The sequence below is a fragment of the Sorex fumeus genome, unplaced genomic scaffold, assembly GCF_029834395.1.
Source record: "Sorex fumeus unplaced genomic scaffold, SorFum_2.1 ptg000013l, whole genome shotgun sequence".
NCBI lineage: Eukaryota > Metazoa > Chordata > Mammalia > Eulipotyphla > Soricidae > Sorex > Sorex fumeus.
The window spans coordinates 1,422,692-1,445,888 of NW_026606070.1; the positions used below are offsets into that span (position 1 = coordinate 1,422,692).

Genomic DNA, 23,197 nt, shown 5'->3' on the forward strand with positions numbered 1-23,197 from the left:
GGGACCTTGGGATATTGGCGGTGGGAAATGTACACTGGTGAAGAGATGGGTGTTGGAACACTGTGATCCAAACCCAATCATAAACAACTTTGTAACTGTGTATCTCATGGTGAATAATAATATAAATCAATCAGTCCTGGATAGGGCTGAGAGATGGCTCAGAGGGCTAGAACACATGCCTGGCATGTAGGAGACCTGGGCTGGATCCCAGCACCTCAGGGCCCTACAATCCCGCCACCCTATCCCAAGACCCAAACCTAACAACATTCTCTTATTATGATAAGAAAAAAAAAAAACATGTCCCACCCCCAGATGTTTCTGGTAAAACATTCATTTCAGGGAGGTTACCTGGTGCTTTACTATTTTTTTTGTTTTGGTTTTGTGATTTGGAGGTCACATTCTGGAGTGCCAAGAAGCACAAGCATAAACTCAGCCCCTCTAGCTGGTCTCCCTGAGCCCAGGGGACTACCTGTAAAAAAAAAAAAAACACACATTTACATGGACAAAGGGAGAGCTCCTTCTGGGAGAGAAGCTTAGCACCTGGCACCTGCAGTGTGTTTGCTCCTCCCTTCTTCTTCACTGCCCCTTCTCCTTCTTAATACAGTACAGTGGCCCTTCACCTTCTTATTACAATCTCTGTAAAGGTGGCATTCCTGGCCAGGAGAGAGTGCAGGTGGGTGGATGACAGTCCTTGCGTTGAGTTTGACCTCAATCCAGGCACTGTGTCCTCCCTGCCCCCAAGCCAGGGGAGCAGAATCTCTAGAATGAATATCCCCGTGCCTCACGACAGGGTAAAACATACTCTGGGATATGTAATGGTACTCTAATATATATATATATGTATATATACACACACATACACACACACATATATATATATATGTATATATATGAAACAATCCCGCTGGTACCATTAGAGGCATTGCTCAGCTTTGCTGACTTCACAGTTTGCAGGAGGTCATCAATAAACTCCCTTAAAGGAACTCCAAGGTTATCAGTAAACCCCTTTTATTTTTCCTCTGGCCCGTCCGTCTGATAATTATTTGTCCAAGCCCTGAAGAACCTACAAGTCCGCCAGCAATTTTCTCAAGTCTCCCCTGCCCTCCCCCGCGCCCCGCATCCAGTGTCCAGGCATCAAACCCAGGGCCTTACACATGCATGCCCAGGGCTCTACCCACTGCAGAGCGACACCCAGGCCAGGGCTCTGCATTTCTTATCTCCGAAAAAAATCACCCTATGCGCTGTGCCTCTCCGATTCGCTTTCAGCAGTCACACCTTGTCTATTTCCTTCCTCGATATGATTCATCCCTCTGCCTTCCTGCTCTTCTTCCTTCCTCCCCTCGTCCCCCGACCCCCCTGCACCCCCCGCCCCCGGATCCCGGCACCGAGCAGCTCGGTGGACACAGAGCGCGAGCCGACCCAGTTCGGGTGACAGCGAGTTTTCAAAGGAACGGCACCGAAACCCAGATGCCTTTCAAGCCCTTCGCCCGGGTCACACGCGGGCGATCAGTTCTGGGCCGTCTAGTTGTCGCAACGACCGCCCCCTCGGCCCGAGGGACACGCACACGCCCTTCCCCATCCCACTGGCCGGGTACCAAATCTCCTGGCCCCGCCCCACCGCGGCCGCGCCCTCTCATTGGCCGGCGCGCCCGGGCCTTCTCGGGGGCGGGGCGTCAGCGCCGGCCGCTATTGGCCCGCAGCCACGTCGCTCTGCCGCGCGCCGCTGAAAGTCAGCCAAGTCCGACAGCCGTCGCCGGGAGGCTCGTTCCCGGCGCAGGCGCCGATTGGCTCCCGGGCGCCCGGGGACCCGCCCAGCCGCGCGCCGATTGGCTGGAGCCCGCGTCCGTCGGCGGGCGCAGACTTCCCCTCTCCATCTGGCCTACAGCGAGCGGCACATTCCCGAGCGGTGGCGGCGGGGCGCGGGTGGCCGAGCCCGGTGCCCACTCCTCGGGAGGCCAGGAGCTGCGGCGGGGGCAGCCTCACCGGCCGGCCGAGGGGCCCCTCTCCCGCCCTGCATGAGCTAGGGCAGCGCTTCCCCGGGGACGCCAGGAGGTAAGAGCCCCGGAGGAGATGCGCTCCGCTGGCCCCTGCCTGCAAATCGCTCCCCGGGTCCTGTCGAGGCGGGGGCTCGCAGCGCGCTGACCCTGGTCACCCCCGGGGGGAGGGGTCGTCTGCGCAGGAGGGCGCCCAGGGGCGGCGCCTGCAGCTGGGATCTCCTCCTCCCGCCGACCCCGAGTCGGGAATCTGGTCCCACCCGAGTCCGCGCCGCTTGGGATCCCCCCTCCGGGGTGGGGGTTGGGGGGATGCTGCCCATCGCGGTGGGCCTCGGAGGTCCGCGAGGTGCTGCCCCGCCAGTGGTAGGCGCCTGTCCCCCCACCCCAGAGGCAGAGCCCGGTGGGCCGCGGCCCGGGGCTCGGAGACGTGGCGCCGGCGGAGCCCGGGAGGAGAGCCACGGGGTGCCCGGACCCGGACCCGGCCAGGCGGGAGCTGCCCTCCCCCCCGGGGGACTGGCCTGCAGCACGGGGACGCGGGGGGGTGCCGGCCGCCGCCCTGCGATTGCAGCCAGGAGCGCAGAGAGCGGGTGGGCTGGGCGACAAAGAGGGGGCGCGACGCGCACGGCGCCCGACGACTTGGCGGCGGGCGCTCCCGAGCTCCGCGGCCTTGGCGCGGCCCCTCTCGGGCCCCGGGCACCGAGAGCACTGCCGGGGACGGTGGGCGAGCCGGGACGGAGCAATGAGCACTTGGGGTGGGGTGGGGGGCCTCAGGGACCACGCCCACGCCCCCCAGCCAGGCCCCCGGCTGCACCCGGAGCGCGTGCGCGCGCGTGCCAAGTGGAGGTGACCCGACGGTTTTGGGAAACAGCAGCGGTTCCTTCCTGGTGTCCCAGTTTCATTGCAACGGCAGGAAGGATGAAAAACAAGCAAACACACAGAAAAACGAGTGTCGGATGGCAGCGATCCCGACCACCTTCAAGACCCAGAAGCCGGACCGCCAGCCCCCCCACCGTTGGGCCCCCCCCGGAATCCCGGGCCAGGAAGGACGAGCGCAGCGGGCTTCCCCTGGCACGGCGGGAGGCGCAGAGCAAGGCTGGCACCGGTGTTGGCAATGCTGATAACCCGCTGTCCTTTTGACCCGCTTTCCGCGTGGAGCGAGCGCGCCCCGCGAGCCACCGCCCGCGCCTGCCAACGGCCGCGAGCGCCGCCCTTTTTCCAAAAATAAAGTCCGAGGTGTTGGAGCTACCGGGGGACTGGAAAATGGTCGTCAGAGGAACAGGATGCACAGACGGTGCTGGCGGCGACCGGTCAGCATCTCTCCCTTTATTTTGGAATCAGGCATGCGGGGCCCGAGAGCCAGCACATCCCCTGCACGCTGCTCCATCTCTCACCCCGCCTGGTCCCGCGCGCCCGACCAGGGGTGATGGTCCCTGAGCACCAACGGGTGTGGTCCCCCCAGCCAAAATAAAACGAAATCAAGTGGGTGCTTTTGAAGGCTCCCAGCAAGCCCGACCCGCTTCCTGCCTCCTGGTGGCGGCTCAGAGGCAGACGCAGTGCTGGGTTTCGCTTCCTTCCCTTGCACAATCTCTAGGCCTATTCTTGGTCCTCACCTTCTGTCCGTGTGAAGGTTTGGCTCAGATCTCCCTCCCCGTGCTGGTCAGATGTGTTAATCAGGAGGGGCCAGGGTGCTAGCACCCTCCCCAGCTCTAGTCAGGAGCAACCACTGAGTGCAGAGAGCCAGGAGGATCCTCTGAGCAGCCGTGGGTGTGACCCATACAGCAAAATAAAGAAATAAAAAATAGTTCATCAGGGTCCAATTCCCCTGACCCTCCTCCCCCGCAATATCTTGGTTTTGGAGCCTTTCAGTGTCAGATTAACCAATTAAAATATTGAGGGAATGGGACAGGAAATGAGTTCACAGAATCATGCAGAAGTGATGAAAAAGGAAATCTTTGCAGGTGCTTATTTCTTCACAAGACAGCAGACTTTTTTGGATGTGTTTGAATTTGAGTATCATTGGTTTTCCACTCAAGATTCCCTCTCACACTGAGAACGTCCTTCGGTTTTTCTAATCAAATCTTCTTGGATTCAACCAAAAAAAAGTGTGGGGAGAAAATTATAGGGGATTAAAGTAACTTTGTGAGTAACATGGGAGGTGTGGGGTGGGGGGATGCCAGCAGGTCATGCGTGCACCAAGGGCAATGCCCAGCTTGGTGCTTGGGAGTTAGACTGTGCCAGGCCCAAACGTGGGCCTCAGCTGTGCAAAGCATGTGCTGCAGTGCTCTGAGTTCTCCTCCTCAACCCACATTTTTTTTTTTATGTAGGAGTAATGCTATTTATTCAGCCACTGATTAGCTGATTGAATTGGGGATGAACTCCACCTTACTTTTTTTCCCATAATTTTATTTATTTATTTTTCTCTTATATTTATTTATTAAATAACTGTGGGAAAAATTACTAAGCTTTCAGGTTTAAGTCTCGGTCATACAATGATCAAACACCTTTCCCTTCACCAGTACTCATTTTCCACCACCAAGAACCCCAATATACCCCCCTCCCATCCCTCCCAATGCCTGTGAGGCAGATGATTTCCACTTAATTCTTTTCTATATTGATTACCTTCATAATTTTTACAAAAGATGCACCATTATTGTTTAGAATTTACCAGCCCCCCCCAACAATCAGAATTGCTGAAAAGGCATTGTGAAATACTTTGTTTCTATAACTGTCAACGCACATTTTTGTTTTGAATTGGAAAATAGAAAACAATTGGAAAAAATTGGGCCTCAGGAGAAGACTTTTTTCTTCCCCTTTTGATCAATGGAGTATGTTGCTTACATGACCTTATTGAGGATTTCAACACAGGTACTGTTATTTCTTTTTGTGGGGGGTGGAGGGGTCCATACCCAGGGGTGCTCAGGAGTGACTCCTGGCAGGGCTTGGGGGACCCTATGGAGTGCTGGGAACTGAGCCTGGGTCAGACCCATCTCCCAGAGGTGCTCAAGGTTACGACCACAGTCAGCTGCTTCAACAAACATCAGCCACTGTTCATGGTCTCAGTTCTGGAGGCAAAAGTCTGAGATCAAGGTGTTGACAGGATTGGGTTTTTTTTTTTCTTTTTCTTTGAAAGCTCTGTCCTGTCTCTCCAATCCTCTTTTACTTTTTTGTTTAGTACCTGTTTTGAAGCTCCTTCTTGCTAGTAGAATCTAATGTGTGCCATAATGCTATGTGTTCAGTTCATATCCGTTTTTTCTTCTCTTTTATTTTGATTGGGAATTAAGGCTATGTTATTGGTTGATTGGTTGGGGACCACTGCCAGGTGTGGCCCCAAAACTGATCAGTAGGTGTTTGCATTTGGGGGCTTTGTTTTGGGGGCCACACCTTAACAGTGCTCTGAGACTTTCCTAGTCTGGGCATGGTGGTTAATGAACCCAGACCTCTGTCTTGCCAAGCGTGTATAGTAAGTAGCCCTTTGAGCTGTTTCCCTGACCCTTAGACGTTTGATGTTCTAATTGTCACTCTTGTAAAGAACTTTTTCTTCTTTTAAAGGGTTTTTTTGGGAGGTGGGTGGGGGGAGCTTTTTCTTCATTCTGCATTCTACTTGCTTACAAGTCACTGGTCTTCATTTCTACGGGTTTTTGGCGAAGGGGAAGGCCTCTGGCCGCTGAATCCGGCAGAAGTCTCGTGAACGTTTGGGTTGAGCACATAGCTGTTACTGAACCTGGTTCTTTCCCTGGACTGCAAGGCCTAGTTTGTCACTGTATGTGCTTCCTGTGGAAGAGGAGAGCCACAGGTGTTAGTGCACGTGTGTGTGGTGTGACTGCTGGTCACTGGTGCAGTTGCCCCTTAATTCCTGAGGTCACACACATCTTGACCCTTCTGCCTCTAGAAATAACGTGCATGAACCCGGTCCCATAACCACAGTCGTGTAGTATATCAAGTCGAGTAAGTTAAGAGATTTTGTTTTCATATTTGTTTGGTGGGGGAAGGACGAGGTAGCACCGGGCGGTCCTTGGGGGCCAAATACAGGGCCCAGGGATGGAACCAGGCCAGCCGCGTGCAAGGCAAGCTCAGTAGCCCCCACGCTGTACCTCTGGCCTGTCAGTTCAGAAATCTTAGCGAGTTACTTTTCTTCTTTCAATCACGCCTAAGAGATTTTGTTATTGGTAAAGAACTTTTCTTCAGAGCAATAGGTTCCTTTCCTTTGGTGAAAGGAAGAAAAAGCACGGATGCTGGGGTTCAGAGACAGAGCAGGGGTTCAGATGCGTGTCCTGCACACAGCCAGCCCTGCTCTGTCCCTGGGTCCCATATGGTCTCCGAGCCCGCTAGGAATGATCCTTGAGCAGAGCCAGGAGGAAGCCCTCGGCACTGTGCTCTTTGCTGTTGTTTGGTTGGTTGGCGCCTGCACCCGTGGGGGCCTTACTCCTGGCTGTGCGCTCGGGGATCATTCCTGGCAGTGCTAGGGGGACCACACCAGGTACCTGGGATGGAGGCAGGGTGGGCCAGTGCCAGGCAAGCACCTTAGCTGCTACACTATCTCCACTGACGTTTTCTAGTTTTGCTACATTAATAGTTTGGCCTCTCCAGAAAGCAGGTAAAAAAAAAAATAATCTAGAATCCAGGGCCAGAGTGATAATCCAGCCGGATTATTTGCCTTGCTGGAGTAACCCCTGAGCATTGACGGATGTGACCCCACCTAGTCCCCCCCCCAAAAAAAAAATCCAGAATATCAGGGTCTACTCCCGATGTAGGTGGACCCCACGGGTGGCTCACGTGAGTCGGGAGGAGAGAAAGACGGTCACTTTCTCCTGAGCCGCCTCTGCCACCCAGGGTTACTCGGTTCTTGTCTTGCCTCGCAGAAAAGAATCTCAGGAGTAGACAAGCAGTGACGTAAAACAGATTTTATGTGGAGGGTTTTTGAAGGCGTGGGAGGGGCGAGAATGAGAAAGAGAGAGTAACGCGCTCAGGAGAGAACGCCGGCTTCTCCAAGGGCAGAGAGAGCCCCTACACACATCCCAGCGCTAGACAGGAAAGCATGACAGTCCGCATTCTCAAGAGGGGAGATGCGGGTGACACATGTGCTCAGGCACCGCAGATGCTCGGCCACGCGGGCACAAGCAGCACATGGGCTCGGGCAGCATCTGTGCGCCCTTCCTTTGTTCAAGGTGGCTTCTGTAGACTCTTCCGAGGGTTGTCTTGATCCAGAAGTTCTGGCGTCTTCTCAGGGCTGAATCTTTAAAGTTAATCAAAGGAGAAGTCTGAGGGTTTTCGAGGAGAGGAACTTCAGGGGGAGGGTCCAATCTCCTCGGGGTCAGTTGAGGGTCTTATCAGGTCTTTGTTTTCCCGTATCCATAGAGTGGATCAGTCTTAAAATTTTCCTTCCTGGGACTGGAGCAGTCGCACAGTGGGTAGGGCGTTTGCCTTGCACGCGGCCTATCCGGGTTTGATTCCCAGCATCCCATATGGTCCCCTGAGCACCGCCAGGGGTAATTCCTGAGCACAAAGCCAGAAGTAACCCCTGTGCATTGCTGGGTGTGATCCAAAAAGCAAAAAAAAAAAAAAAAAAAATTTCCTTCCCAGAAGTTTTGTTGACCTAAGTCTCATTTCCCTGTCTACCTGCCTAAACACCCCAACAGCCCATCTCCCCGCGGGGCTATAGGTGGGGTCAGGTTCCCTGACCCTATTTTCATCCTCGCGGTCACGGAATCGACCCAGGCAGTGAGACTTTCCCTGTCGGCCCAGTGGGCCACTGGGCTACTGGGAAGAGGCGGCCGAGGGACCCTGTCCTGGGAACGACTGACGCCGGGTACCTTTCTCCTCCCGCAGCTGCACCATCCGCCCCGAGGGATGTCCACGGCCGCCTTGCTGACCTTGGTCAGGGGTGGCGGGCCGCGGGTGCGCCCCAGGGCGCTGCTGAGCCGCCGCCTGCCGCGGGCCGACGGGCACCCGCCCTGCGCCGGGCTCCGCGCCACCTCCGCGCCGCGCTTCTCGCGCTTCGACCCCGATGGCAGCGGGCGCCCCGCCACCTGGGACAGCTTCGGCATCTGGGACAACCGCATCGACGAGCCCATCCTGCTGCCGCCCAGCATCAAGTACGGCAAGCCCATCCCCAAGGTGAGCCTGGCCCGCGTGGGCTGCGCCTCGCAGATCGGGAAGCGCCGGGAGAACGAGGACCGCTTCGACTTCGCGCAGCTCACCGACGACGTGCTCTACTTCGCCGTGTTCGACGGGCACGGGGGCCCCGGCGCCGCCGACTTCTGCCACACGCACATGGAGGCGCGCATCCTGTAGGTACCCGGGCGGGGAGGTGGGGCGGGCGGCGCATCCTGGGGGTACCGCGGGGGCGGGGAGGTCAGGGAGCGCATCCTGGGTACCAAACGGGGCGGGTAGGTGGGGCGGATGGCGCATCCTGGGGGTACCGCGGGGGCGGGGAGGTCAGGGAGCGCATCCTGGGTACCAAACGGGGCGGGGAGGTGGGGCGGACGGCGCATCCTGGGGGTACCACGGGATGGGGAGGTCAGGGAGCGCATCCTGGGTACCAAACGGGGCGGGGAGGTGGGGCGGACGGCGCATCCTGGGGGTACCGCGGGGGCGGGGAGGTCAGGGAGCGCATCCTGGGTACCAAACGGGGCGGGGAGGTGGGGCGGATGGTGCATCCTGTGGGTACCACGGGATGGGGAGGTCAGGGAGCGCATCCTGGGTACCAAACTGGGTGGGGAGGTGGGGCGGACGGCGCATCCTGGGGGTACCGCGGGGGGGCGGGGCGGGGAGGTCAGGGAGCGCATCCTGGGTACCAAACGGGGCGGGGAGGTGGGGCGGACGGCGCATCCTGGGGGTACCGCGGGGGGGCGGGGCGGGGAGGTCAGGGAGCGCATCCTGGGTACCAAACTGGGCGGGGGGGGTGGGGCGGATGGCGCATCCTGGGGGTACCGCGGGGGCGGGGAGGTCAGGGAGCGCATCCTGGGTACCAAACGGGGCAGGGAGGTGGGGCAGACGGCGCATCCTGGGGGTACCGCGGGGGCGGGGAGGTCAGGGAGCGCATCCTGGGTACCAAACGGGGCGGGGAGGTGGGGCGGATGGTGCATCCTGTGGGTACCACGGGATGGGGAGGTCAGGGAGCGCATCCTGGGTACCAAACTGGGTGGGGAGGTGGGGCGGACGGCGCATCCTGGGGGTACCGCGGGGGGGCGGGGCGGGGAGGTCAGGGAGCGCATCCTGGGTACCAAACGGGGCGGGGAGGTGGGGCGGACGGCGCATCCTGGGGGTACCGCGGGGGGGCGGGGCGGGGAGGTCAGGGAGCGCATCCTGGGTACCAAACTGGGCGGGGGGGTGGGGCGGATGGCGCATCCTGGGGGTACCGCGGGGGCGGGGAGGTCAGGGAGCGCATCCTGGGTACCAAACTGGGCGGGGAGGTGGGGCGGACGGCGCATCCTGGGGGTACCGCGGGACGGGGATGCCAGAGAGCGCATCCTGGGTACCAAGCTGGGCACATTCTGGGTACCAAACTGGGCAGGGAGGTGGGGGGACCGCATCCTGTGGGTACTGGGGAAGTGAGGGAGCACATTCTGTGGAAGTTCGGGGAGGGAAGGCCTGGGGGTGGTGGGATCCTCAGTTCACCATGGCAGAAACGGACTCCAGCGACTCCCTGAACCCAGTCCACAATGCTGAGCCCTAGCCACAGTGGGGAGGGCGCTTGCCTTGCACGTGGTTGACCCAGTTCGAACCCCAGCATCCTCGGAGCACTGCCAGGAGCAAGCCCTGAGCACAGAGCCAGGAGTCAGCTGGGTGTGACTCCCAAAATAATAGCAGCAGAAAAAATCCACCCTGCTTGACCTGCCTGTCACCATTTCAACTGGCAAACAGCACAGTTTGAGGGATAATCCGTTAAGTGCAGGGGAGAGTTAGGACAGGACTTTAGACCTAGCTAGAATTGACACTTAGCCCCTCAGAGCCCTGTCAGGGCTGGGCCCCAAACCAAAACAAGCAAGTGGATAAGAAACCTTTGCTTCTGTGAGAACCTTCCCCCTACCCCTCTGGGGTGTTTTGTAGGGTGGGTCGAATAGTCACATTAACATCAGACGGATTAGGAAGATGAAAACTTAATTACAGTCCTCTGCCCTGTAACAACACCTGAGACGTCCTGGGAACTGCAGGCTTGGAGGATTTCATTCTGTCTGAGCCTTGTGAAAGGGGTAGCTTCACACCCCAAGTGTCAACCACTGCTCACACAAGCTTGTACAGTGGAAACTTTTAAGACCAGCACTAGTTTTTTGGTTTTTGTTTTTTTTTTTTTTAATTTTGGGCCATACCCTGTAATGCTCAGGGCATACTCCTGGGCTCTGCTCTCAGGAACTACTCCTGGTGGAGCTTGAGGGACAAAATGTGGTGTGGGGCGTTGCACCCAGGTTGGCTATGTGCAAAGCAAACGCCATCCCCACGGTATGATCTCTCCAGCCCCTGGAACCAGCACTATTGAATGCTGTCCACTGATGGGTGACCACTGGGAGTGTGCAGGGACTTAAGGATCTCCAGGGAAAGGGAGTGGAGTGGAGTGTGTGTGTGTGGGGGGGGGGGGGGGTGTTTGTCACCAAAGTCCAGCCTACTGCTGACCCAAGGCACTAGGCTGTTGAGAAACATGATGGTTGAGAAAGAGTTTTATTAGCAACTCAGATGATGCCACCTCCGTGTCCTGAGAGAAACACCTGCCCTGTGCAGTCACAGGAGCTGTTTCTACAGGGAACAGGCCATGAAGTGGGAGCCAAGGAGTGCGGGCTCTGCTTGTGGGCAGCTCAGCTTCCAGCCCTGACCAGCATGGACTCTTCACATCCTTTGCCACCCCATCTGGCCCCGGCAGCCACTGGGAACGGCCGCAGCAGTCAGCCACGTTCCTCTGCGGCTGGGCTGCTGGGGAGGAAGGGGTCAGCCTACGTGTCACCTTCCTGAAGATGGGCCTTGAAGTGAAGACAAGTTAGTGGAACATTCTTGAGATCTCAGTGGCTCTGCCAGGCGAGTGTGCTGGCTCTTCATGCCACCCCTTACATCTTTGGGTGGGGCCAGATAGATAATGTCAGTCGGCCTGCCGCCTCAACCTCGTCCAGCAGAGTCAGTGGCAGAGATGAGACAAACGAACATGTGTGAGGCAGACAAGCACACATATGGACTGTCCAAGCTTTAGGGCTTCTGGGAGGCCTTCAGTGGTCGCACAGGCCCGTTATTCAAGGTAGTATCATTTTCCCTCCAGGGATCTCAGCCGGGGAGCCGTTGTTCTTTTATTTCTTTTTTAGTTTGGGGGCTGGAGCGATAGCACAGCGGGTAGGGCATTTGCCTTGCACACGACCGACCCGGCCGATCCGGGTTCGATTTCTCCGCCCCTCTCGGAGAGCACAGCAAGCTACTGGGAGGATTTCACCCGCATGGCAAAGCCTGGCAAGCTACCTGTGACGTATTCATATGCCAAAGACAGTAACAAGAAGTCTCACAACGGAGACGTTACTGGGTCCGCTCGAGCAAATCGTGAACAACGGGAGGACAGTGCTACAGTGCTACAGTTTTGGGGCCACACCCAGTGATGCTTAGGGGTTACTCCTGGCTCTGCCCTTGGGAGTCTCTCTTGGTGGTGCTAGGGACCACATGGTGTTCCAAGCTTGAACCCAAGGTGCAGGACTAGTGCCCTACCCACTGGTCTGTGTCTCTGGCCAGGTAAACCATTGTTAAGTGACACATTAAGAATAGTTAATAATATGCCTTAAACTTATGAGTAAGAATAGTTAATAAGCACATCAATATTCAGTAGGTACCTGAAGATCAGAGGCCAGGATATTTTACATAACCAATCAGCAGGAACCCAGAGAAATCCTGGCAACTTCCTAGTCTATTTTTGCCCTTCTTGTCCCTGCATTTAAAAGACCCTAAACGACCTTATTCTATACTTGCCTGGTGCACTTTTGCTGCTAGCAGATATTTGTTATCTGTCCTGATCTTTCCTGATATATTAGTCCTTCTGGGGTGCACATTTGCAACCCTCGGCATTTTAATACCTAAACTTTCTTACATAGGTGCCTCTGCCGTCCTTGGGGTTTTGTGTTAGAGGGGTGAATTCCTGTGTGTGTGTATGTGTGTGTTTTGGTTTGTTCTGTTCTGTTCCAAGACCACACCTGGCTAAGCTCTGATCTTTCTAGTTCTGTGCTCAAGTATCACTCCTGGCAGTATTCAGGGGACCATATGGGGTGCCAGGGATCAGGCTTTGTGCACGGCAAGCATGTTAAGCCCAGTCCTATCTCTCAGGCCCATGTATTATGTCCTGACCTGCTGAGTCGGATTGGGTCCTGGTGGTTGAAGGAGAGAGGAAAGAGAGGGTGAGTCACATGACGCTTTTTAAATAGGTGTTTGCCAGCCATACCGGTGGCTTACTTAGATAGAGTGATTAGTTTCAGTAATAGCCCTCGTTCTGGGAAACACCTCTCATTTTATAGGTACTTAAGGGAGAGATGCACTTTCTTTATGAGTTTGGTTTTTTTGTTCTGTTTTGAGATCCTCACCTGGCAGTGCTCAGGGCGTACTCCTGGTCAGCGTTGAGGAATCACTGCCATAAGTGCTCAGGGGATCAGATGCAGTGCCAGAGATTGAATCGGGGTCAGCTGCGTGCTAGGCAAGTGTCTTCCCATTCGTCCTATTTCTCAGACCCCAAGAAAGCGGTACAGTTGCCAGTGAACTCAAAGGGCCTCAGTTGATCTCAGCCTAAAATAGTTTTCTTGCCAGGGCGGGGGAAGTATGGGGCTTAAGGTGCTGGCCTTGCTTTTGGCCTGGTCCGTGTGGCACCTCCAGGAGTGAGCCCGGAGTAGTCAAATAGCCAAGGAGAAATGGATGGGGCTGGAGCTATAGCACAGTGGGGAGGGCGTTTGCCTTGCACACGGCCGACCTGAGTTCCATTCCCGGCATCCCGTATGGTCCCCCAAGCACCGCTAGGAGTAATTCCTGAGTGCAGAGCCAGGAATAACCCCATAGCATCGCCGGGTGTGACCCAAAAAGCAAAAACAAACAAACAAGAATAAATGGGTGAAGTCAAATTAAAATTCTGGGTGCTAACAATGCAAGTACAGGGGAGACCTTTCTATCTCAGCTGCTGCCAGGGAGGACAGCACACGCTTATCCTTTTTCCAAGCAGTGTAGAGGCCTTTGATGATCTGTTGAAAGTAGCTTTAGGGAATTGGCATCAGTGTGGGTGTCCTGACTCTCTTGAAAGAGTTTAGTGTTGACTGTAATGAGTAACGTCCTTTCAGAATTGTGCTCCTGCTACAATCAAAGGGACCGTGGGCCATTAGGGCCAGGTGACTAATACTTGTCTCCTGGGTAGAGTTGTTCATGCTGTCCGTCTGTCCAGCTGTGAGCATTTTGCCTTATTCCACCAGGGCAGTCAGTGACTTCATTTAACATGAAGGGGTTCAACCTCCGGGGTTGGAGTGGGGGTTAATCTCTTAAGGCTGGGTATTTGGGCTTCGCCATCTCCAAGGCCTGGAAAGGGATGCAGGTCATCACGTGCCCTGGAGGAAGATGAGAAAATTCAAAAGATTAAAAAAGACAAACAAAAAAAAAACCAGTAAAGTGATTTTTCAGAGCTTTTTTTTTTTCCCCCTCCCACAAAGGGATTTGCTTCCTAAGGAGAAAAACTTGGAAACGGTCTTGACTTTGGCTTTTCTAGAAATAGATAAAGCCTTTTCCAGGCACGCCCACCTGTCTGCTGATGGTAAGTAAAACAAACCACCTTCCTTAACGTTCTGGGCGGGGATCTGGGCAAAATGGCAGCAACTTAAGCCTTTAAGGTAGAACCTTAAAAAAAAAAAGTGTGCTTACGTTGAAATGATTATTATATAAAGAATCACTTTAAGCGCTGTTTGAAGGCCAAACTAATGTGAGTACCTCGCTTTTAAATGAAATTCAATCAGAATTTTTCAGAAATGAAAGCTCCGGTGGTTCTGTATCGAGATGCAGTCTTTTTAAAGGAGTCTAACATTTTTTTAAACTGTCTGATTGCTTGTTTTATAGACATGATGTCCATACTACAAGCAACTTAAAAGCGATAAGTTTTTGGTATTTTAGATGAATCTCACGAGTAAGTACTGAAACCACACGACAGAGAAATCTCATTTAGCTAGGACAGTAAATATCCGGACAAGAAAACTGCTCGCTGCTCAGAGATGGGAACAGACAAGGCCGAATCATGTGTGCGCCTTGGGATAATTGAAAAGATAAAGATTCCCACCCCCCACCCCCCACTTCTGAAATCCCTGTCTCATCTCAAAGCTTTCTAGGGGCAAGGAGAGATATTTCTGTTTGTGTCCTCAGCCCAAGGGCATGGCGGCTTCGTTTAAAAATGTGTGATTGTATCCTTACTCTTGCAAGGAAAATGTTTCAGATTTTGACTCCGCTTATCACAATCATTTCAGGAAAATGTAACCAATGCGTTCTCGCTGTCAGCTCCCGAGATTCTTTCCGTTCTGGTCCTGCTTTGAGTTTTTGGGGTCCCTGACATTCCCCCCGCCCACCTCCAGGCTGCTGGTTCAATTATGAGGGGTGCCGTGATAAGGTCCACAGCCACTGTGTGTGTGAGTGTGTGTGTAAGAGCGCATGCGTGTGTGTGCATGCGTGTGTGTGTTTGTGCGTGTGTGTACGCGTGTGGGTATGCGTGTGTGTGCGTGCACGCGTGTGCATGCATATTTAGACCTTATTTAGACTTGGACTCGGCCTCTGCTGCCCTTGCACCTGCGTGTGGGTCATCCCTCTGTCTCAAGCACACGCAGAGACGTCCTGTTCGCTCTCCAGACGGGAACGGGAGTTCTCACCCTCGCACACCGAGTGCCAGGAAGTCCCTGGCCCGGGTCCTAATGGCTTGAGGACGGCTCCATCCAGCTGGTCTTGGAAGGCTCTTTCCTCTGCTTCTTGGAGAGACTGGCCTGCCCCGAGCAAGAGTGTTTCTTCTCTCTCCCGCCACCCCTCTGGGCCTGGGCAGCAGCGCCAGCCTCCTGCGTGGGGGGCCCCGCCTTGGGAGTTTCCTGTCTGTGGGCCCTGGCTCTCCATTGTCTGACCTTTCCCTGGTTGATTCGGGAGTGGGGACCACGTGGCAGTGCTCAGGAGCTACTCCTGATGCAAGCTGGTGTCCCTGCTGGGTACCCCAGGGCCCTGGCCCTGCATCCACCTCGGGGCAGCTTCCTGTGGCACCGGGTACTAGCTGGTCATCCTGCAGCCACGCCCGCCTTCTCTGCATGCAGCCTTCTGTAGATGCCAGCTGCTGGGGCTTTCCGGGGAGGGTATTCAGGCTTATCACGGAAATGGGATCAATAACCAAAGACTTTAGCCCTTCACGGTTGCGGCCGGCCCTGTGCTCAAGGGTCTAATAATCTCAGCTGCTTAATACAGCGACAGTTTGGCTGTAAAATAAAGGACTGCTCCCATTTATTAAATAATGAACTATAGAACTGGAGTGATAGCACAGAGGTAGGGCACGTCCTTGCCAGCAGCAGATTTGATCCCCAGCATCCCCTCTGATCCCCGAGCTTGCTAGGAGTGATCCCTGAGCACAGATTCAGGAGCAAGCCCTGAGCTTTGCTCAAAATTAAAAAAAAAAAGAAAGAAAGAGGAAAAAAAGAGAAGAAAAAAGAAACATTATAATTAAGGGGATGTTTAACTTAGGAAGAGAAGTTACTTAACTTTATTGCCTTAAAAGAAACTTTCTAAAGATACTTTTATAGGAAGTTGTGAAAAGGTTATCATCAAAATGTAATTCATTTCTAATAATGTAACTTATTATTATTATTATTATTATTATTATAACTTTTTATTAAAGCCTGGCAAGCTACCCATGACGTATTCGATATGCCAAACACAGTAACAAGTCTCACAATGTTACTGGGCCCTTCGAGCAAATCGATGAACAACGGGAGGAGTGTGACCGTGATAACTTTTTATTAGGGCTGGAGTGATAGCAAAGCGGGTAGGGCATTTGCCTTGTACGCGGCTGACCGGGCCGACCCGGGTTCAATTCCTCCGCCCCTCTCGGGGAGCCCGGCAAGCTACCGAGAGTATCTCACTCGCACGGCAAAAACCTGGCAAGCTACCTGTATTCGATATGCCAAACACAGTAACAACACTTTTTGGGCAAGTCGATGAACAACGGGAGGACAGTGCTACAGTGCTAATGTAACTTAAATGTGTTTATTTCATTTACTTCCTCTGTTGTATGGTCTGAGGTAGTAACTGAAGAGTTTTTTTGCTTGTTTTGTTTTGGGGCCACACCCAGCTGTGGTCTGGGGTTCCTTGTGGCTTTGCACTGGGGAATCACTGGGTGGGATTGGGGGACCACATGGGATGTTGAGGATGGAGCCTTCATAGCCTCCGTGCAAGGCAAGTGCCTTACCGCTGTGTTATCTCTCTGATCCCTGATTACAGAATCTTTACATGATGGTCTAAGGTTTGTTTTTCACTTACTGGCTGGTTTTGCAAGTATAATGAAACAAGACAGGGAGATACTAGTGGAGAGATAAAAAGAAACAAAAGGCCTGTTTTGACTTTCCATTTTCTGTTTTGTTTTGCTTTGTTGTTTGAGCTCCTCAGTGATGCTCAGGGGTTACTCCTGGCGCCTGCCGAGGGATCGCTCCTGGCAGGGCTCAGGGGACCACTGGGGTACCAGCGATTGACCTTGTTAGCCAGGTACAAGACAAGCTCCCTGTTTCCTGTACTCTTTTTCTGGCCTTGACTTTTTATTTCTCAGGAAATCTTATTTTGTCTCTTTTATTAACCGATCAACTCGCCTGCTTGTGTGTTTAACTAGCAATTTGAGAACAATTCTAAAGTTTATTCTTAAGGGGTGTCCCTAGACTTTCAAAGATGGCACAGATTTCTCTTTAACAGTTAGAACCTATTTTATCAAATATATTAAAGTTAGTTTGCGATACTAAACTAAGAATGGAATACTGTATTTTTTTTTTACCTTTCAATTTATGCATAGGGAAAAATTGGAAAGTGAAACTCCATTTCAGATTCCAAAGTGGTTATTTCATCGCATCATTTGGCTTTTGTTCTTAATAAGAACTGAAGCAGAGCCGGTATTACGAGAGTAACTAATACTCCTGGAACAAAGATAGGAGTAGGGCCAGTGCTAATAAAATTGTGAAGCAAGTGGAGTTTCCCTCTCTACTTTCTTTTTTTTCCTACTTTCTCAGGAATCAGTTCTGTTTTCCCTTCTCAGGCCCTTTCTAAGTGAGTGGCGTAAGGATCAGTCTTGAGAGAGAGGCGCAGCTGAGCCGTCCCGGGTAGACTGGCTCTCAGGGCCTGCCCAGGATGGGGGAGCCCCGCACCCCAACACACCTGGCATCCTCCCTGCCCGAGCTGATCTCTCCAGGCGCACGGATGGCCCAGCTCCACAGCTCCCGACTCATCTCGGGTCCCGGCTCCCGCTGGAGCACCTGTGGCCACGTGATGCCTCCAGATTTTTCAGTATCATCAGCCCTGTAGGAGCACCGCATACTAGATGGGAGGATTATCCATAAGCCCACCAAGCTCAGGGAGCAAAAGCAGTAACACAGAAGGCCCGGCTTGCACCAACTAGCTCAGGACATCCTCAGACACTGACTTTAGTAACACCGCTGTGAGATGCTTGATGTAACCTGCAATATAAAGTAACTTATTTGGTGCCTGCGAAGGGGGCATGCTTGGGGGTGGGTGGGACATTGGTGGAAGGAAGGTCACACTGATGGTGGGTTTGGTGTTAGAACATTGAGTGCCTGAAACAGCTATATTATAAATAACTTTGTATATCACGGTGTTTAAATGAAGTTTCAAACATTTTGTTTTTAGGGGCTGGAGCGATAATACAGCAGGTAGGGTATTTGCCTTGCACGAGTCTGACCCGGGTTCAATTCCCAGCATCCTCTATGGTCCCCTGTGCACCGCCAGGAGTAATTCCTGTGTGCAAAGCCAAGAGTAAGCCCTGTGCATTGCCAGGTGTGATGCAAAAAAAAAAAAAAAATTTTTTTTAAAGGGGATAGACTTTAAGCAGGAATAACCTGAAAAGACTGGTTAAATTATAGGAATGAATAATTAAGGTGCAATTTGTGGCATAAATGAGACGAAAGCCCCCTTAATCATATAATATAAGGGCCGACTTCTGGCTCTGAGCTCAGGGATTACTCCTGGCAGTACTTTGGAGCTATGTGTAGTGCTGGGTATTAGCTTTCTTAAAAGACAGTGAGTGTTAGCGCTGCAGAGATGGTGTACAGTGAAGGCACTTGCTTTGCTTGTGGCCAACCCAGGTTCGATCTCCAGCATCCCAGAGAGTCCTCCAAGAGCTGTGCCAAGAGTGATCGCTAAGCACAGATCCAGGAGTTAGCCCTAGCATGACTAGGTGTGGTAATATAGGGAGGAAAAAGAAAGAGAGAAAGTGAATATGACATTATCATCATTTCATAACTTTTGGCTGAAGATGTCATACCTGTACATAGTACTTGAGCATTTAAAATATTTACTCTTTGTTTGTTTGTGTTTTTTTTTTTTTTTGGATGGAGTGATAGCACAGCGGGTAGGGCATTTGCCTTGCACGCAGCCAACCCAGCTGACCTAAGTTCGATTCCTCCACCTTTGAGTTCTTCACCCCTCTCGGAGAGCCCAGCAAGCTACCAAGACTATCTCGCCCGCATGGCAGAGCCTGGCAAGCTCCCCGTGACATATTCGATATGCCAAAAACAGTAACAACAAGTCTCACGATGTTACTGGGCCCGCTCGAGCAAATCGATGAACAACAGGAGGACAGTGACAGTGACAGTTTGGTTTTGGGGGGCAAGTATTCTCTTGTTCGTACTATTGCTCAGACCCCTAAAATATTTACCATTTAAAATGGTTTACTCTAGTTTATAGTTTAAACTGAGCTTAGTTTGAGAATACAATTTAGAATGCCACTTATCAAAAACCCAGCAAGAACCTAGTCTTAAAGTGTTGGGGCTGAAAAGATAGTACAGTGGACAGGGTCTTGCCAGGTCTGGTCCCTGATATCCCTTATGGTCCCCATTCACTGCCAGCAGTAACATCCAGAACATTGTCGGGTGTGGCACGGAAGCAAAGAAGAAAAATGTAGACTATTTCTATTACCATTATTGCTATTACTATTATGTATTGGATACCGGGAATCAAACCCTGAGCTTCACACATGCAAGACACGTGCTCATCACCTCTCCAGCTAGTTTGTTGGTAGCACATGTTAAATGACCCTTCTTGGGGCTAGAGTGATAGCACAGCGGGTAGGGCCTTTGCCTTGCACACGGCCCGACCCTGGTTCGATCCCCAGCATCCCATAGGGTCCCCTGAGCACAGCCAGGAGTAGTTCCTGAGTGCATGAACCAGGAGTAACCCCTGAACGTCACCGGGTGTGACCCCCCAAAAAAAAAGCAAAAAAAAAATGTAGCACAGCGGTAGGGCGTTCGCCTTACAGGCGGCCAACACGGCCGACCCGAGTTCGATTCCTCCGCCCCTCTCGGAGAGCCCGGCAAGCTACCGAGAGTATTCGATATGCCAGACACAGTAACAACAAAGTCTCCAATGGAGACGTTACTGGGCCCGCTCGAGCAAATCGACGATCAACGGGAGGGCCTTTACCTTTTACCCTTCTTTATGAATTCTAATTTCGTTATCTTTTACTTTTTTGGTATTCGATTGACAGCTGATCCTATCTATTTTGACATCGGTGAAATCTGACAGTAAATCTAAATGATCTCCAGCAAGTCTCTGGTTTGTGGATACACTGTCGTTTTACGTAGATGCTAGAAAACTTAGATGAACTCTCTGATAGTCTGTCCGTGCTTCAGAGTGCTCTTAGCTTGCTTCCATTTGAAAGCAGGAGCTGGCGGAGAGAGACTCCAGTCACACATGCTTTCCAGCCTCACCAGAGTGATCCCAAGCCCTGAGCACTGCCCCAAAACAGAAACAAAATAAAATGTTGGAAGGAAGTTAAGTTCCTGCAGAGATAAACAGTTCCACAAAAAAAAAAAAAAATGACTGTGTGGGAGTTGTTGGAAGAATTAAAGGACCCAACGCTCTGTGTGAAGAAGGACCACGATTCTGAGTACCCCACCTACACTGGGGCAGCCCGAAGACAGGCACTGAGTCAGATTTTTTTTTAAATTTTTTAAGTAGAAATTTTATTTTATTGTTTCTAAAACATTTTTATTGACTCACTGCGAGATAGACCCTTACAAAGCTGTTCAGGATTGGATTTCAGTCCGACCAGTGTTCAACACCCGTCCCTCCACCAGGGCACATTTCCCAGCACCAGGGTCCCCAGGTTCCCTCCCATCACCACCCACACCCCAGTCCTGCTTGCCTCTATGCAGGTGCTTTTCTTCTTCTTCTCTCTCTCTCTCTCTCTCTCTCTCTCTCTCTCTCTCTCTCTTTCTTGCTCGCTCTTCTTTTGGGCATTGTGGTTTGCAATATTGATACTGAAAGGTTATCGAGAATATCCCTTTACCTGCTTTTACCCTCAGGTCTTGTCCAGTGTGATCATTCCCGCTCTTATTGTCATAGCCGTCTCTTCTCTGTCTTACCTACCCTCAGCCCCACACACACTTGTGGTTAGTTCCAGCCATTGCACTGAGTCAGTCTTGAAAGCTGTTCTTCCTGCACTCTTGTTATTCTTTCAGCCCAACTCTTGGCCTTCAGTGTTTTTTAGTTTTTTGATCTTGGGTCCCATCAACTGTGCTCAGGGATCACTCCTGGTGGGCACAGGGGACCAGATGGGATGTAGATTAATCCAGGTTGGTGGCGTGCAAGGCAAGTGCCCTACCCGCTGTACTCTGTCCCTCCGGCCCCGTCTTTGGTACTTGTTCTCAGAACACCTCTGTTAATGCCTACTAAAACTATACTAGTTTAGCCAAATTGTGTTCAGTTGAGTCGTCACCTGCCAGTAGTTACTTGGAAAAATCAGCTTTTTACTCTTCCTGGTACCATTCCAACTCCTGATCACTTTCCTCTTGCTTTGTGGGCCTGCGAGCAGGGCACCGGGACAGCTGCAGGAAGTCTTCAGGGTTTCCTGAATTGAGAAATCAGAGAGCTACCTTAGAGCGACAGCATCACTGACTGGTGCTTCAGCGATTCAAGCTTCCTTCTCCAAAACTGCCCGGAGACCCTAAGTCCCTGGATGGGCGCCATCAACAGACTTACATCCTGAGTCTGAGAGGCTTGGATTGCCTTGGTGTCTGCTTGAACCCTAGTCATGCGGGAGTGTTGTGTGGTTCACATTCAGATGAGGAGCCGCTGTCACAGATGACGGTTGAGTGCTCTGTCATGAGTCACCCCTTCTGTGATGGGAACCTGCCCAACCCACGGACAGTGCTCCCCCCTGCAACCCCCCCCCCCCATCCATACAGACGTTGATTGACTTTTTAAGACTGTTTGATTGAGTGTGCGTGCATGTGTGCATGTTTGTGTATGCATTGATGGAGGGGGTCTGTGTTTTGGTGTGGGTGCAATTTGTATCTGTGTTTTTCCTACCTTGGGAAGCCACAGAACTGAGAAAGAAACGCTAACTCTGTAACACGCAGCTGTAAAATACCGTCAACTTCGGGCGCATTGAGTTTTGGAACGGTCGTTTCGGCATCTCCTGCGATGTTAACGTCATTTGTGAGTGAAATTTGCACCCGAGTAAAACCCCTCCCCCTTATTTTGCAGCTCTCTCTGCTCCCCCCACCCTCTCCCCTCCCCCCCTGTGTTACAGGCGTGTAAAGTGGGTGAATTTCCTATTTGCCCCTGTGCGTGTTATTTGTGGCAGAGAACTGTACCTGGGCAGCACCTGTAGGCCTGAGCCCGTGGACACTCAGTGCTGGGCTTCGGCGGAAAGAGAAACCTGCTTAATATTGTCTCAGGTGAAGGTGTCCGGCCCTTCCTAGCCTGGACGGCGGGGGGGTTCCCACGCCCTCTTTGTCTCAGTAGTTGACTGCCTTGCAGTAGAGAAAGGCCAGTGAGCGTGAAGGACTTACTGAAAGATGTCTTCGTTTCAGAATTTGTTGTGAAGGGAAACACACACACACACACACACACACACTCACACACACACACAACGGCAACAATGAGATTTTTACTTCTGTGTTAAATAAAAAGATAATGCTGGTTTAATAGTTATTTTCTTGGTTGCTTGGCGCACGAGGGAGAATTGCTAGATTTGGAAAGGCTGCCATCAATCCCTGATTTTGGAACTCTTCTGGAAGTTGGGTTTGGGTGGTGAAAAAAAGCAGACTCTTAAATCTGGCAATGCCACGGAGAACAATCCTGAGCTGTGAATTTTGACATTTTTCATGTCCGAAAAATGAAAATTTTTCATTCTTTTGGCGTTTCGCTACTTAAAAATGCTTTTGGGGGGCGAACACACCTGGCAATACTCAGGGGTTCCTCCTGGCTCCGCACTCAGGAATGACTGCTGATGGTGCTCAGGGTACCATATGGGATGTTGGGGATCGAACCCGGGTCAGCTGCATGCAAGGCCAATGCCCTCCCCACTGTACTATCGCTCCCACTTCTGTTTCAGTTTTTTGGTGGGCAGTTGTTGATAGTGATTAAGATATATGTGGTACTAGGGGTTAAACCCTGTTTGCTGCATGCAAGGCAAGCACCTGAACCCCTATGCCATCTCTACAACCCTTTTTTTAAAACCCCAAAACCCACTTTTTTAAAAAGTTGCTCTGGGTGATTGAACCAAAAAGGAAAGGGATAGATGTTACCTTCTGTCAACAAATCTCTTGAGTAAATTTTTGGATTTTCTTGTCTTGCTCTTCAAATACTGAAAAGGATGGTGATCATAAACTGTAAAGATTCCTCCATATAGTTTTTTTGGTTTTGGTTTGTTTTTTTGTTTTGTTTTGTTTTTGGAGTCACACCTTGCAATTTTCAGAGGTTGCTCCTAGCTGTGGGCTAAGGAGTTGTCTCCTGGCGGTGCTTGGGGGACCATTTGAGATGCTGGGGATCAAACCCAGGTCAGCCATACTCAAGGCAAACACCCTCCCCACTGGACTATCCTCCAACCCCAAACCTCCATATAGTTTTATTTGGAAACTCAGGACATTTATAGTATAAACATCACTGTTATACTAAGACATCATACAGACAAATAGTATACTATATTTTTGCATTGCCAAGCTATTTTTATTACTGGGGCACGTCAGTTCCAAAAT

At 52.1% G+C, this 23,197-nt stretch overlaps 1 protein-coding gene across 1 annotated transcript in view; it reads left to right on the top strand.

Annotated features, from left to right (window-relative positions):
• The first annotated feature begins 1,903 nt into the window (after positions 1–1,903).
• The window catches only part of PPM1K (protein phosphatase, Mg2+/Mn2+ dependent 1K), a 34,490-nt gene continuing 13,196 nt past the window's right edge, over positions 1,904–23,197 (top strand). The window contains exons 1-3 of the mRNA XM_056111406.1: positions 1,904–2,052; positions 7,821–8,281; positions 13,637–13,737. Coding sequence (XP_055967381.1) covers positions 7,842–8,281; positions 13,637–13,737 — 541 coding nt within the window. The 5' untranslated portion in view covers positions 1,904–2,052; positions 7,821–7,841. The remainder of the gene's footprint in view (positions 2,053–7,820; positions 8,282–13,636; positions 13,738–23,197) is intronic.